General features: G+C 39.4%; 1 protein-coding gene across 1 annotated transcript; it reads left to right on the forward strand.

Annotated features, from left to right (window-relative positions):
- The first annotated feature begins 6696 nt into the window (after positions 1 to 6696).
- Positions 6697 to 13070, forward strand: lpla (lipoprotein lipase a). The gene is given in 10 exon segments (NM_001303397.1): positions 6697 to 6945; positions 7840 to 8045; positions 8422 to 8601; positions 9177 to 9288; positions 10017 to 10259; positions 10823 to 11065; positions 11690 to 11810; positions 11931 to 12113; positions 12199 to 12297; positions 12391 to 13070. Coding segments are annotated over 10 exon segments (1545 nt in total). The 5' UTR covers positions 6697 to 6839; the 3' UTR covers positions 12443 to 13070.
- The last annotated feature ends 2653 nt before the right edge of the window (positions 13071 to 15723 follow it).

Raw genomic sequence — 15723 nt, forward strand, 5'->3', positions numbered from 1 at the left:
ACCACCATATGTGGATCCACCAGGAGCTTCCTTGAACAACTGAGGGAAAACAAAGCTGAGACAACATTCTTATTATGTTTTTCCACAGTACTAAGGCTCAGAGCAACAGTTTGACCTGCAGGGGTGAGAAGGAGGTCTGCAGAGGTTCAGTGTTTTGTGCCATAGAAAAATGCAGAAAGAGAGTAAGATATAGGAACATAAATAGTGTAACTAGATGTGCGATCTGCCCTGTTTCTACAAATTTTACCCCAGTATGACGTTTTAACACTGTATATAAATATATATTGACCGTTCAGCCATTCTATTCGGATATGTTATACTAGTAGTGGCTAATGTAGCCTCGAGCTCATTTTTAAGCTCGTAGTCTTCAAGTAACATCACTTCAGGAAATGTATTAGGCTTCACACAGCTCCCTGTGGAGACACTAAGGGCTATTATCGGTTCCTGTTTAAATCTATATCTAGATTTTCATCAGAGACTCTGCTATCAAAACAGCTACAGAGCCATAGAGATTGAGTAATTAAAATATTAGATCTTTCATGAGTTTTTGAGTTTGTTTTGTCATCCTTTTAGGTAAAAGCAAGCAACCAACAGGACAACATAGACGATAGGGTAAATCCTTCATCTGCTGGAGGTCCTTCACCACCACAACCACCTAAGCTTCTCGCAATCATTCATGCAGAGCACCCAGATTTCAGTCACGCAGAAATAAAATGATGTAAGCTCTGTTTTCTGCCTGCCAGAGACATCAAGTTCAGACAGCAGCCAGACTGATGAATAGAGAGCCAAGCTGGGTCATCACAGTGCAACAGTCAGACATAAAGGCTATAGGAGGGAACATTATGAGCAAAGTCAGTCACTAAATGTTTAGATCTAAAAATAATCTTTGATGGTCTCCTCAGCCTTTAATTTGGGTTATTTTTTTATGTCTGGTTGTACAAGTAAGCAACCATGGCTTAATTAATGACCTTCCTACAGAAGATCACAATTACAGTACATTACTCACTGTCCATTATATGATGTAAAATAAGACACGTAAGATTTTATTCTCAGAGATGATTAGGTTGCAAAATGATTAAAATGATATAGATAGGACATTCAGTAGGAATGAACACTGCACTGCCTTATTACATTTATGCAACCTATTCTCACTGCTGTCAGGCCAGACGCGGGCATCGTCTGGAGCAGTTGAAATCAAACTGTTATGAAATCCCCTCTTTCTTTCTCCTGACTTGGGACATCACTTAAGAGTTGAGAAATTCCGGTCTGACCAGACTGGTGCTGACTGACTGCTGCGTGCACAGCGACCCATATGTCCATTTTCACCAACTAAACACTGCCATGACCGACTATCACGGACTGCACATAGGACTTATTCAGGCTTCTGGTCTGCTGCATTCCTCTCATAGCATTCAAATAAAACACAGATGTGTAGAAGTGCTTATGTAATGTACAGGCATGAAACTGTCACAGAAAAAAAAACAACAAAAAAACTCATGTTCGCATCTTGGCCTGCATACGGTGATATATGCATGCTTGCTTTATGTGTGCATATCAGTGTCAGATCTCTGTGTGCTCTTACATCTGTCCATGACAAATGTGTGTTAAGAACAGTGGAGGCTCTGTATGGCCTGACTTACAGAGGACAGCAAGAGATGTATAATCTCAAACCCAGTTGTTCCTCTGCAATGTATGCACAGTACATGCCTGCACATGAACATACATACATACTATAGGTACATTTACATGCAAGGCTTACCGAACTAACAGACAAAAATGTTCTCGTGCTATGTTGAGTTTTGGCATCTGTACATGGACTCAGGTTTCATGTATATATATCTAAATATACTTATATATATGTCAAACATTATATAAGGGGAAGGCTGATGTTTCTGGATTCCTACCGGTCTCGTGAGGTCACCCTGCCATACATCCAGCAGCTCTCAAGTGTTGGCAGAGTCAGACTCACTGTCGTATCCTCGCTGAGATCACCTCACTGGCTTTCTCGGTGAAACCTCAGAAGAGTACTCTGGCACTGCTTTCCTATAACTTTTTTAGACACATGATGAATCCTTTTTATTCCACACATTCTTCTTCTTTGTCAAAACATTACCCACATGCCTTATCTAACTGAAATTTGGCATTTGGACATGCACTTAAGTTTCATTTATATGTCGAACATGATCATCTTCTCTGTAAAAGACAATATGTCTCACAATGAGGCTAGGAGTGATTTAATCTGCTTTTTCTCAAGCGAAATTCTCATGCACTTTTGTATTTTCTGTTTTGCATACATCAGACATCTGTGAACATAATTTATGATCTCCTAAATTCTACATTTTGACACACTTGTTTACTTAACAGGAGTATTGTACATGATTTATTCTGCATAGTTCTGTGTTTGTTGTCTCGTTGATTCACTTACTGGAAAACAAGTTCATAAAAGGGGCGCACGCACACACAGATACACACAGTTTACAGTGTGTATGCAAACAAGTGACACGCTCAGTGTATATTAGATATAAACACACGTGTGTTGCGCATGTACACACATACACACTCACACGCAAGTCATGCATCATTTAGTTGCCTCGTTAAACTGCCAGCGTGAGTGTATAACACAACCTCTTCATGTCACCCTCGAATAAAGAAGAATAAAATACTGCCTTTCTCACACACGTCTCCTTCACAAGTCTTTCTGTGGCTCTTTTATGACCTTACTGTGCCTTTAGGAGGAGACTCGTAAAAGACTGAACTCCCACTGACGAGCCTTTCTTTCTTTCCTCGTCTAATGGGTTCATGAATGGGCAATTAAAGCTTAAATCCACTGGTGATGGCTAATTAGAGCTTTCTCTTTAGCTTTTATTCCACTAAGTAAAATGTGGTATAAACATTTAAATGGTGAAACCATGAGTCATGAGTTTTTTTTGACATTATTGTTTTTTTGACTCCAGCTGGCTTCAAGGTTTCAGAAGAAATTCCTGAAGGACTTTTCATCTCCTGATGTGTCTGGGACAGCAATGGCAATCTCAGAGACTGGAAACACTGAGATAAAAGAGAACACAATGTGAGAAGTGACAATAAGGTTTATTAAAAAACAATGTGAGGATGGCCTTGCAGAGACAAATGTGCAAAAAATACAGATTAGAGAAATATAGTCCCGTGTAGCCACATTAGCATTAAAAGTCAGCAGACTTTGAATGCAAAAAATGAAACTCAGCAGCTGCATCTGTCTACTGGCAGTGGATGAAACACCCTCTTTACTGTGCAGGCCACATACTGTACACATATGGTGCAACCCCTTTGAAACACAGGGGGCCCCTTGCAGTTTCGGCTTGGCAAGAATATATATATGCGGCATCATCCGGTGAAACCGAATCCCTGTTTTCCTTTTTCCTAGAATCAGCCTTCTTGGTGAGTCATCAGAATGAAGGTTTATGTTAAGGATTTTACCAGTGAGTGTGTGTTTGCACGGCTGCTTAAACACAACCTTTATGATGTTTATGAGATTTTATGTGAGCATGACTGTGTGTTGTTGTCACGAGATTTGGGTTACACCTGTGACTACTCCTGTGTGGACTACACCTGTAAACAAAGCAGGAGAGAAAGAAAATGAGACATATAAGGAAACAGATTGAGTGTTTTTATAACATACATGAAGTAGTCGGCATGACTCAGCACTGCTCTGCTACAGTCGCAGACTCCAGTTGACACAATCTCTCAGCAGTGCAAACAGAGGAATGTGAAACAAATGTGCAGCTTTTGAGGTTTGAAGAAGAAAAAGCAGCAACAGGAAAGTGAAGGAATTCCTCCCCTGCAGGAAATCTATGTTCAATCTGCAGTGATCTTTTAATTTCCTCAGCAGGATCATAGCCAGACTAATTAAAGATCAAATGGACTGAATATCATAAAAATGGGATATATGAGGTACAGGCCAAAACACCTCAAGCAGTCTGTCTATGTTGTCATCCTCTTCCAGCTTGTGACTTTATCTTTTTACTTCCCTTTTCTGTCTTGCACTAGATGTAAGCTTTTCCAAAACTGATGACTTTCAAACTCTGTCAGGGTGTGCCTCATACAGGATATGCCATTTCACAGTTTATCATTGCTGGTCTCTCTTGGGGTCAAGCACAGTAAAAGCAGTGAATGTAGAGATCAAGACTGAGATCACATGCATAGGCGTTGCTCTTCTCTCTAATCACTGGGTTGGGCCTGTTGGTCTAGCCATAAGCATCACCTTCTTAACTATCACACACACATACATACAAACACACCTAAACAGACATAGGTTTACTTGCAGGATGAAAGAAACAGCAAACTATATTTAAAGAAGGCAAAAATAGAGCTGCTGTTTATTACTGGGTTCAATCATGCAGAAAATGTTGGTCATGCAGGAAAGTGACTCAGTTTTTTAGTATTCATCCATATTCATTAAACCAGATGTTGTGTTTGAGGCCTCTCTTTAGCAGCTCAAAAAACATACTTGACTTTGTTTTATCATCTTGAGATTTCACAACATTACCGTGATTACTCCATCTGTAAAACACTGTGAAAAACAGTGGATTTCTATATCTGTCACTGGTGTCAACAGCATGTTTTTATGCCGCACACAATCCTTAATATTTGTTCATAGGTCAGACAGGAAGTTAGCCCCCTCTGATTTAATGTGTAAAATACACATTACATTACAGCAAAGGCAAACAAAATGATATGGTATTTGTTTATGCATAGTCTGTATTTAAGAATATGGTGTAATAACACTGCTTTATGGTAATTTATGTGTTTTGTCACTTTCGGTACATGATTGTGGCAGAAAAGAATTACAAGTTCAAGAGTTTTCTACACTTTGAGGTCAGAAGAAGAGAATAAAATGGGAACGTAATGCGTTTGTTAGTCACACTCCTGATCATTAATCCAAACCTCTTTAGGTTAGTTTCTCTACGTTTTCAGAAGAATAATATTTCTGTGGGTTAAGCAGCAGGAGCACGTCTCACACAGCACTGATTCTGTGGACGATACATCACGTTTAAAAACATGGAAACTTGATCTTTTGATATCAAACATTACTGTATGTAGCTTTAGGGTACTGAAGTCAGAGAATACACTGAACAATAATATTATGATGGGAAAAAATCTCATGTAGGTCAGTCTGTTTTTATTGCCCTCGGTTTGGAGAGGTAACAGAAGTGTGAAATATTCTCATGATGGTGTTTTGGCATAAAAATTTCTCTCATGCCTGCTCTCATCCTACATGTGTCTTTGATTTCTCTGGAGTCTTTGAGCTTCCTCTGTGCCCCCAACTGCCACAAAAGAGGTCTGCCACCATAGTGTCTCGACATCTTGTTTTTGTTTAACATGAGATGATATGAGACGGGAGTGTACATCTCTTTGTTTCTTTTGTTTTAAACTTTTCATGCTTCCTTTTTTTCTTACAGGCAACCAGAGGGCAAGGGGCGGAGGGCAAGTTATGCTTTGTCAGTTTTTTTGTTTTTTTTTCAGTTGGTCCACCAATGGGAGAAGTTTTTTTTAAGACACCCACACTGAAAAGGATTTGTCTAAGATGATCACATTGACTTGGCTGCATCAGACTTTTCAGGCCACAGCAGTGCATCAATACAATTAATTAATTTATCACGAGCTTTGAATATGATACAATAAACAATATATAAAAATATGAAACTGAACTGACTTATGAATCTCTGAACAGAAAGATAACAGAGCAGATGTATTTGGGTTGGAAATAGGTTGATATTTTATTAGCTTGTAACCTGAACAATGGACACCACACCTGATCAATACACTGTACTGTTGTTTCTGTTGTATTGTTTGTGTTTTAAATATATAACATATCCTCTCTGGAGAGCAGCAGTGATACTGAGTGGATTATCCTGATGAAATAAAGTAAACTGACACTGGATTTCAAGAAACTGAACAATAAATCAACTGTATATGATGTGAAGAGGAATGTAATTAGAAGTGAGAAACATTGTAGCATTGGCCCAACTTGAGGTACTTTGACTTGCATGTATTTCTATCTAGATCCACTTTTAACTTCTAATATATAATTTAGAGTGAAATATTACATTTTTAAAATTATGATTCTGTTTCTCTGTTTCTTTCTAAAATTTATTTTATGTTTTATATACTTTATATTTATAGCGTTATTTATCTTGTCTTCTGTTTCATATACTATACTCATATATACTGAGCCTATGCAACGGAATTTCGCTCAAATGTACATTGTGAAAGTACAGCTGAATGACAATAAAGTCATATAATATAACATTTAATGGTATGTCATTAAAAGAGGCCATTTTTCTGCATTGAGTACTTTTAGGTAAGATACGATACTTTAAGTAAGCTGATAATACTTGCGTACTTTTACCTAAGTAACATTTTCCATCCAGTGCTTTTATTTTTTCCAGTGTTTTGCACATTTTCACCTGCTTGTGAGTCATAAAAGAGGGAACTTCTTTTGAGGTAACTCTCTTAAAAGTCTAAACTGATTGTTGATATCTGACACTAATGATCGCTGCGGTGGTTCAGTTTCTCCTGTGAGAAGGTTATGAATGATTTCCCACCAGAGACTCAGAGCTCGGACAAAGTTTAAACCCCGCCCATCAGAGCCTCCAGCCAATCGTGTTTGAATATTCAAATAAGCCACCCATAAAGATAACTTGGAGCGGCATCTGTGACAGACCATAAGAAACTTTACTCCTAAACCACAACTCCATACCACTTTCTGACTTAAACACGATTGGATATACAACTCGATCGACCGACATCCAGAGAACTTTTTTTTTTCAGGATACTTTTAGAAAAAAAAAAATCTCAATAATATGGGAAAAGAAAATATCAGTTTTTTGACAGTTTGGATAATTTTGGGAAAAATCTTTGCAACTTTTTCTTTTGACCCTGAAGCCAACACCACCATCAGTGTGTTTGGTAAGATTTGTCTCATGATACCTTGTCTTATTCTTATTCTTATTCTTATTTTTGTGATTCATCCGCAGCTGTAATGAAGTAAACACTTAAGACTTAATTAATGCGTGTTGTTCTGCCTTGTCCGGTAGTAACCTCGTGAAACGCTTTCACAGCTCAGGTCTGCAGGTCTGCATTACATTTCATACCATTCATGTGCATGTGTGCATGAAGAAAAAAACCCGCTGCTGCTGCTAGGGGGGCCTTTTGTCTAAAGAAAAGAAAACTGTTAAGAGTTAAAAAAAAATAATAGTTTTAAAGTCGAATAAAATCACATTCAGTTCTAGTTTAAAGTATAAAAACATGCAAGTATTTATTGTTTAATTAAAAATATCTTACCTCGCTTTTAAATGACATTTCTCCACTTAAAACCATGCAGCCCTGTTACATTTCTAACGACAATTCATGGCACAGAATTTGTTCAGAGGTGGTTTTATATATCTAGAATGAATCAACGCAACTGAACTGAGCCTCTTTAGGAAATCCTGACTCTTAAATGTAGAGAACAAGTTTCGCATCTTGATGATTAAATCAATTTATGCTGGTAGAAATGCAATGGAGACAAAAGGGGGCGACACTGCCATGTTCTATAATCCTACTGGTTGGCTGTTAAGAGTTTAGTAGGCACTTAATGTAACAGAGAAGAGCAACAAAGATTCAAATGAAACAAAGTTTGTTATTTATTTTTTTAAAATCGTTTCACTGCCTGATTGTTGTATGTATGCACAGAGATGGAAGCTGTAAAAATATAAATGAACATTTTTGTTTTTTAAATCCTAAACTGTGTATGCACTCCTCCAATTTTCTGTCATACCACTGTTAACTAATAATCTACTGTTTGTGTGTATGTTCTAACAGCAAACACCACAGTCACCGCTACTCCCCTGCCGACCACTACTGAATGGATCACAGACTACTCTGACATTGTGACCAAGTTTTCCTTGCGCACAGTGGACATCCCTGATGATGACATGTGTCACATTGTTCCCGGCAGCCCTGAAACCATTAAACAGTGTGAATTCAACTCGGAAACACAGACCTTCATTGTGATTCATGGCTGGACGGTATGTCAGACTTATGGGTGTCTCATTTGTATATGTTTGTTGATAATGTGCACAGTTCTTCTTTAAATGCCCCTATGGCCCCTCTCTGATGTGGTGAAATTATACCACAAACACCTGTTTAAATAATGCTATAAAGTGTTGTGCAATATTGAAATAACTAACAAGCAACAAACAAGCTGAGATCAGGGAGTTAGCCCTGCAAACAGTCCATACATCTCCTCATATAATGTGATTTAGAGCCAGTCATGCAGCAAGATTTAAACCTGATGACACCTTGGCTTCTCTCCAGGACGCTGATGGCCAGAGAAAATCACACCATACTGCTGCTAACCTCAGAAATGTGTGTGACCATGTTTGTGTGTGTGTGTTACTATAGGTAACAGGGATGTTTGAAAGCTGGGTGCCCAAGTTGGTGTCTGCCCTCTATGAGCGTGTGCCGACTGCCAATGTGATCGTGGTGGACTGGCTGACTCGTGCCAACCAGCACTACCCAACATCTGCAGCCTACACCAAACTAGTGGGCCGCGACGTCGCCAAGTTTGTTCACTGGCTACAAGTGAGTGTTTATATCAGACAGGCTGGTAGACAGCTGGTTAACAGCTGGATCGTCTATTTCACATTCTCCTGATTAACACGTGGATTTGGCCTACTGCATTTGGTTGACCAAATTATCACCACACAGAAATTTTGTAGCTGTAATACATGTGTACTCAGTGTTGCTGCTTCGGAAATGTTGTCCTACTGGTTATGATTTAAAACGTCCTATAAAGCTGTTTTATAGCCGTGTCTGTGGCTCACAGCAGCTTCTCATTACAAGACTCAGGATTTAGTCGAGGGATGCCTTTGTTTGAGTGACTTCAGGGCAAAAAGGGAAAAATAAAACACTTTGATTTGTAAGTCCTGTTTCTTTTACTTTGACTTCCAAGTGCAAAGTTTGGCCAGGCATACAATTAATCCTTGTTTTGGATTAGGTCCCTAACTCTGTTAAGACTTGAATGCTGCAGTGCTTTGCCAGGTACAGCCCGCTATTAGTTTTAATCCCTCCAGTAAGTCTGCAGGATTCACGTTAAACCATTTTAAGGCATGTCAACATGTCCTGCTGGCACCTCTCACCCATCTCCTCCCTTTCAGAACGAGCTGCAGTTGCCATGGGAGAGGATTCATCTGCTGGGTTACAGTTTGGGAGCACATGTGGCTGGAATTGCCGGAGACCTCACCGGCCATAAAATCAGCAGGATCACAGGTGATAACCAAACCATCTGTTTACGTTACATAAAGATAAACAGTATGATCGCACAAGGAAAATGGGTCATTGTCACCGTCAGTTCTGATTGGTGTAGTTTCACAGGATTTAAGCATGAATTTACGAGCAAAAACAACGTAATTATTGTGGCTGTAAGGGCACTTTCTTTTTACAAATCTATCTGTCCTATTAAGACTATGTCTAACATGTTTTGGCTCGAAATATTTGAGCTTATTTCACACTGAATAATGTCTAAATTTAGTGTCGGAGCCAATGAGTTCATGCATACAAACACGCCATACTGTAACGTAATATATGGGCAATATTCTCTCCAGCCCAGCTCGTAAAACACAACACAAGCACACCAATGAAAATTATCTGGCGGTTGTTACATTCCAGCCCCATATTGTATGTGTGCCAGTTAGAGGGACCAATCCCCCTATTTGTTACTTAAATTTTATCCAGTTCTGAAATCTCTCTGACCTGTTTTAGAATAATGGCGTGTTTGCTGTGATCTGAGGCTGAAGCTCATTAAAAACCCGCAATCCCTGCTTTACATTGTTCTGAGCTTCAGTGGCTTTGCAGACCTGCACATGGAGAAAAGAGGCCACACCTCAAATGTTTTTATATACACTTCGATGCATAGAGGAGACACATCTACACACTTCTTTCGGGGGAACTGTCCACAACAAATCCTGAAATCACCTTTTTATCACTTTTTTTTTCAGGTCTGGATCCTGCTGGTCCCACCTTTGAGCATGCAGACAACCAGAACACCTTGTCCCGAGATGACGCCCAGTTTGTTGATGTCCTGCACACCAACACCAGAGGCTCCCCGGACCGCAGCATCGGCATTCAGAGAGCCGTGGGTCACATCGATATTTACCCCAATGGAGGCACTTTCCAGCCGGGCTGTGACATCCACAATACATTGCTGGGGATCGCATTAGAAGGCATCAAGGGCCTCCAAAGTATGTACTCCAAACACGTCTTTTTGTTTGTTTTTCACCGCTCTGGGTTAGGTTTTAGTTTATATACTGTTAATAATGTAGCTTGTAAGCACTTACATTGACAGTACCTGCAGGATAGCATGCATCTGCCCTTATTATTAGAGTCCAGTTGCTCAGAGCTGGTGGTACCGATCTTCTCTAACTCCTCTGTGTGACACACCATAAATACACATTTCTGCCCACATTAAAGCGAGAGATTTATAACAACAGTGTTGTAAATCATCAAGACTGGTTTGTGTAAGTTTAAATGGTGTCAACAGGTACTTTGCCTCTATAAAAATCTTTCAGAGCTACAATTAGAATATGTTTGCCTCCAGTCATAACAGAGTCACAGTCAGGTTCTGTTTTGTGTGCAGATGAAAGCCTTGCTTGATGTTTTGCTAATGAGGAATGCAATGTGGGTCGACATTTCTTCAACACTGACATGTCAAGAGTCATAAACGCTACACACGTGGAAGAAATTTTCTTGGTGTGACATCATTTTTTTTTTTTTTACAACTTCTGTACTCTGTGCTGTGCTGCAGATATGGACCAGCTCGTCAAATGTTCCCACGAGCGCTCCATCCACCTGTTCATCGACTCTCTGCTGAACATCCAGCAGCAGAGTATGGCATACCGCTGCAACTCCAAAGAGGCTTTCAACAAGGGTCTGTGCCTCAGCTGCAGAAAGAACCGCTGCAACAAGATTGGCTACAACATCAACAAGGTCCGAATGACCCGCAGTCCCAAGATGTACCTCAAGACCCGGGAATTGATGCCTTACAAAGGTAAAGATGTGGACAAGGAACATGCAGAAGAGGAATTTGTAGGTTTAGAGGAGAGACTGTAGAAAAGCCTGGCTGGGTTTATGTACTTTACAGGGGATTAGTGAGAGTTGAGTTAATTCATGCACATGCCTTAAATGGAGTAATCCCTAGTGCATGAGCTACTGTTGTTTACTTAGTGTGGATGGATGTGCATGGAGCTGAATATTAGTACAGTTAGTGTTAGACTGCACACTTAACGCAGGCAGACATGTACAACAAGTAGGAAGTATCCAGGAGGTCACATGAAGAAGAGGTCATGGGTATTTTAGTTGCTCTGGGTATGCTATGGTAATGCGACACTGCTGCGTGTCATAGACAAGCAATGGAAAAGTTTATTTAAGTGTTACATTTTGGCACAAGTCAGCAGTATTTGTTTGTTGGACACTTTGAGAACGTTGTTCAAAAAGATATACTCTAATAATGAATATATACGAAGAGTGTGTGAATGAAAGCATCCAGGACAAAGAGATCAAGGTTACATAAGGGCTTTTCTACTATTAAGCTAACTTTAAGTAATGGTATGAGAAATGTGTGTTTAAAGTGTAAAGCTGGCTCTCAGTAAACTGTCTGATTCTTCTCTTGTAGTTTTTCATTATCAAGTGAAGGTGCATGTCTTCGCTAAGAGCAAACTGAGCTTCACAGAGCAGCCGATGAAGATTTCTCTGTATGGAACCCACGGAGAGAAGGAGGATATTCCTTTCGTCCTGTACGTAAATTAAACAGAATTATCTTTTTAACATCCAACCAAAAATAAACACATACACTACAGATTCCTTCTATCCGAGCAGCTGACCTTTGAACGTTTGCTCTTCTCTTCACCCTACAGATCTGTCCTGGACACTAACACGACTATATCCTTCCTCATCACCACTGATGTTGACATTGGAGACTTGATGATCGTGAAGCTGCGCTGGGAGAAGGACGCACTCATCAGCTGGTCAGACTGGTGGGGCAGCAGCCAGTTTCACATCCGCAAACTGCGCATCAAGTCTGGGGAGACTCAGTCCAAGTAAGTTCTCATTTACCAGCACAAAGATCAAGACATTTATGTACTGAGACTGGTGATTTTTAAATGTTTTCCTATGCGATTTCAGGGTGATCTTCAGCGCAAAAGAAGGAGAGTTTGTCTATCTTGTGAGGGGAGGAGAAGATGGAGTCTTTGTCAAGTCAAAAGAAGACCGTAAAGAAAAATTGTAAGTTGAGGAAAAAAAGTTCTTTTATATGGAGCCTGGATGTGTAATTGTCCTGAAGCTCTCCTGTTCACTGTTATCTTTTCTTCTTTCCAGGAGGCACAAGCGGAAAATGCAGGGCAGTTCTTTTGGGCAGAATGAAGCTTGAAGTTGCACTTGAACACACACATGTGCATCATCCATCTGTACATACATAACCAAAGAGACAGCTCACAACACCACACTGGGAAAAGCCTTTGCAAGTAACTGGACGTATACTGAATCCTGTTCCGAATTCCTACCTGTTGTGCTTCATGACTTCAACTCCCAGTGCCAACCAACACAACCTCATCCACAGTGCTGGAAATAAATCTGATGAGCTCTCTCCTGTTTCTGCGTAAATTCTGCTGCTGAAAAATGTTACATTCAACAAATTTACCCTTTCAGTAGCTCTTGTTGCATATCTTTGTAATCATTTGTTTATTCTTTTGTAACCTATATGTACTGTTTATACTGATTTTGATGTATTTTGAACTGGTATGTTTTCTTTGCCTATGTGAACTTGGATTATAGTAAATGTATACATGATTCAGAGTGATAGGCATAATTTAGGCACACTGTCTTGTTTTTTTTAATGTGCCAAATTATCACATTGTCCCTAATGTTTGTCTTTAACTAACCACTAATTACCAACAATCAACAGGGACCAAAGACATATTTACTATCTACTGAACAGAGAATCACAGCAGTCTTTGTAAATAACTTTTTTAATCAGTATTATATATATATTTTTCGAATATGAGTCCTGTGTTAATAACTGATCTCTTGAAGCCATGCTTGTTCTTTGATTGCGTTTTGGTTATTGTGTCACTGGTCACTTTAAAAGGCTCTCAGTCCCCTGCAGTTATTTAGATGTTAAGGTCATTGAGATTGCGGTCCAACAGGGATATGCATTTTTTAATTTTTGATAATTTCTTAATGTAATTAAACTGAGGTCACTTTTTACATGTCTCAGTTATGGCTAGGTGCTCCTTAATTACTTCATGAATGGGTCAACAGTGTCTCATCTGCAACAGTTTACCTCATTGACTAAGCTCAGTCTAAAACGTGTCTTTATTTTCAAAGGTCAAACATTGCAAAATAAACATGCAAGCCTTGGTTATGTGTGATAGCCTGGCCTACATGATAGCCATAATACATCTCAAGAATACTTCATATTGTATTTATTGAATGTACATTTATATATTTGTATATTAAGCTGTAACATATTTTGGCAGGCTTCCGTTGTCATCTGTATTTTTATAAATGAAGCGTTTTTTGATTTTTCATGCACAAGGCTTTGGGAAGATCGATCAGATTGGTCTCCATTCCAGATGTTCAGTGCATTTACTTTTATGAACTGAAATGCAGTGCACTGTATAAATAAAGAGCCCAGGATGGTTTAATAAAGAGATAAATCATATATTTAACTATTCCTGACTGCTCACGTTACTTTTAGATAATAATTAAATAAACCATCAAAAGATTGTGGACCTGCATTGGAGATAAAGTTGTCACTCATCATTTCATGGGTGATAAACACGACTTTGAACATGTCTAAACATGGCAAAGAACTTCCACATATCTATGTGTCAGTTGTCAGCATGAGCAGACATGAACCATCTGCCTGTTAGCAACTCATGGCAAATATAGCAAATATATTTAAATGTCAGTAATGACAGATGATCTCTGAGGGGGTCAACGAAGGAGCTGGAGGCTGACGGCTCCTTCATTCGGGCTGACAAAGAGCTTCTTCCAAGCGAAATGTGAAGAAATTATGAAATATTAAATCGTACTCTATACAATACTAGTTTCGATAATCAAATATTTGAGCGTATATTTATTCATGCAAAAAGCTACTCTGCTTTCATCAGTGTCTGTGCAAACTCTGTGGTTATCAGCCATAACACCACTGACAGGTGAAGTGAATAACACTAATTATTAGATTATCATGGCACTTGACCGCAGTGGTGCCACAGAGGCCGCAGTGAAAATGTTCCATCTCCAAAACTGCAGCTCTTGTGGATCAGTACCGAAAAAAATGGTCCAAGGAAGTGATAAACCAGTGATAGGGTCATGGGTGGCCAAGACTCACTGATGCACAGTGGGAATGAAGGCTGGACTGACGGATGGGCTACTGTAACTCAAAGTACTGAAAAAGTCAACGCTGGTTCTGATAGAAAGGTGTCAGACAAAGAAGTTCGATCTGTGGAGGCCCCACCTCGCAACCTACAGGACTTGAACGATCTGCTGCTATCGTCTCGGTGCCAGATACCACAGCACACCATCAGAGGTCCAGAGGAGTCCAGGCCTCAACTGATCAGGGCGGCTTTGGTGGCAAAGGTGGGAGATTAGGCAGGTGGTCATAATGTTATGGCTGAAAATTCACACATCAGTATAGATTTATGCAATACTTTGCTGTCTGTGGTGTTTCTCAATACTTTATTTATTTTACAAATTAAACTGAATAGATTGGATTTATTTAAGAGCAAAGACAAGCACGATTCCAGCTACTGTAAAGAAAGTTTCATAATATTAAAAAAACAAGTTTTTAAATGGAATATGTAGTATTAACCCCCCCCCCCCCCCCCCCCCCCCCCCCCCCCACACACACACACACACACCACACACGTATAATGAAAAACACACTGAGCAGCAACATCCATAGTTTAAGGTGCCCCGAGGAATCTTTATTATTAACAGTCACAGTTTTATTGTTTCTCACCAGAACATAATGTTCAGTACTGTATGTATCTTTACAGTCAGAGAAACATACTGATTGCTCACATATGCTCACACTGGTTTACTGTCTTTTCTGCATTCCTATTTAAAATATGACCATTATTTGATTCACCCTGCAGTCAAGGTTTAAGGGCTTGGCAGCTTGGCAGCTGGTTTCAGTGTGAAATATCATGACAACTGGACCTTTCACGGTTAGTTGAAGGAGGTGGATCCAAATGCGGACGTGAAGTGTGATAAACAAAAAGTAATTTTAATAACATAGGAACAGGAAAAACACAAAATAACATAAGGTGACTGATAATCCAGGAAAAAAACAAAGTTTAATAAATAATAATAAATACAGAACTGAGAACAATGGGAGAAGCACAGAGATAGAACAATAGACATGACCTGACAAGTAACACCGAGAAACACAGAGACTAAATACTGAAGTGAAGGAAAGATGTCAAGACACAGGTGAAACTGATCTGGATGGAATGAAGGAAGTGAAGATAAACAAGAAACAGAGAGAGGAGAATAACCCAGAAATAATCCAGGAAACTCTAAACAAGAAATTCAAAACCAGGTCTGCTGCTAAATTCAGTAGAAACATCCCTTAAACCCTTAAATCATATATATCTCATAAACTCAAAACTAATGACCAGTTCCCATCAATCTTAGATATGCTTT

Source organism: Larimichthys crocea, chromosome XVII, assembly GCF_000972845.2.
Source record: "Larimichthys crocea isolate SSNF chromosome XVII, L_crocea_2.0, whole genome shotgun sequence".
Taxonomy (NCBI): domain Eukaryota; kingdom Metazoa; phylum Chordata; class Actinopteri; family Sciaenidae; genus Larimichthys; species Larimichthys crocea.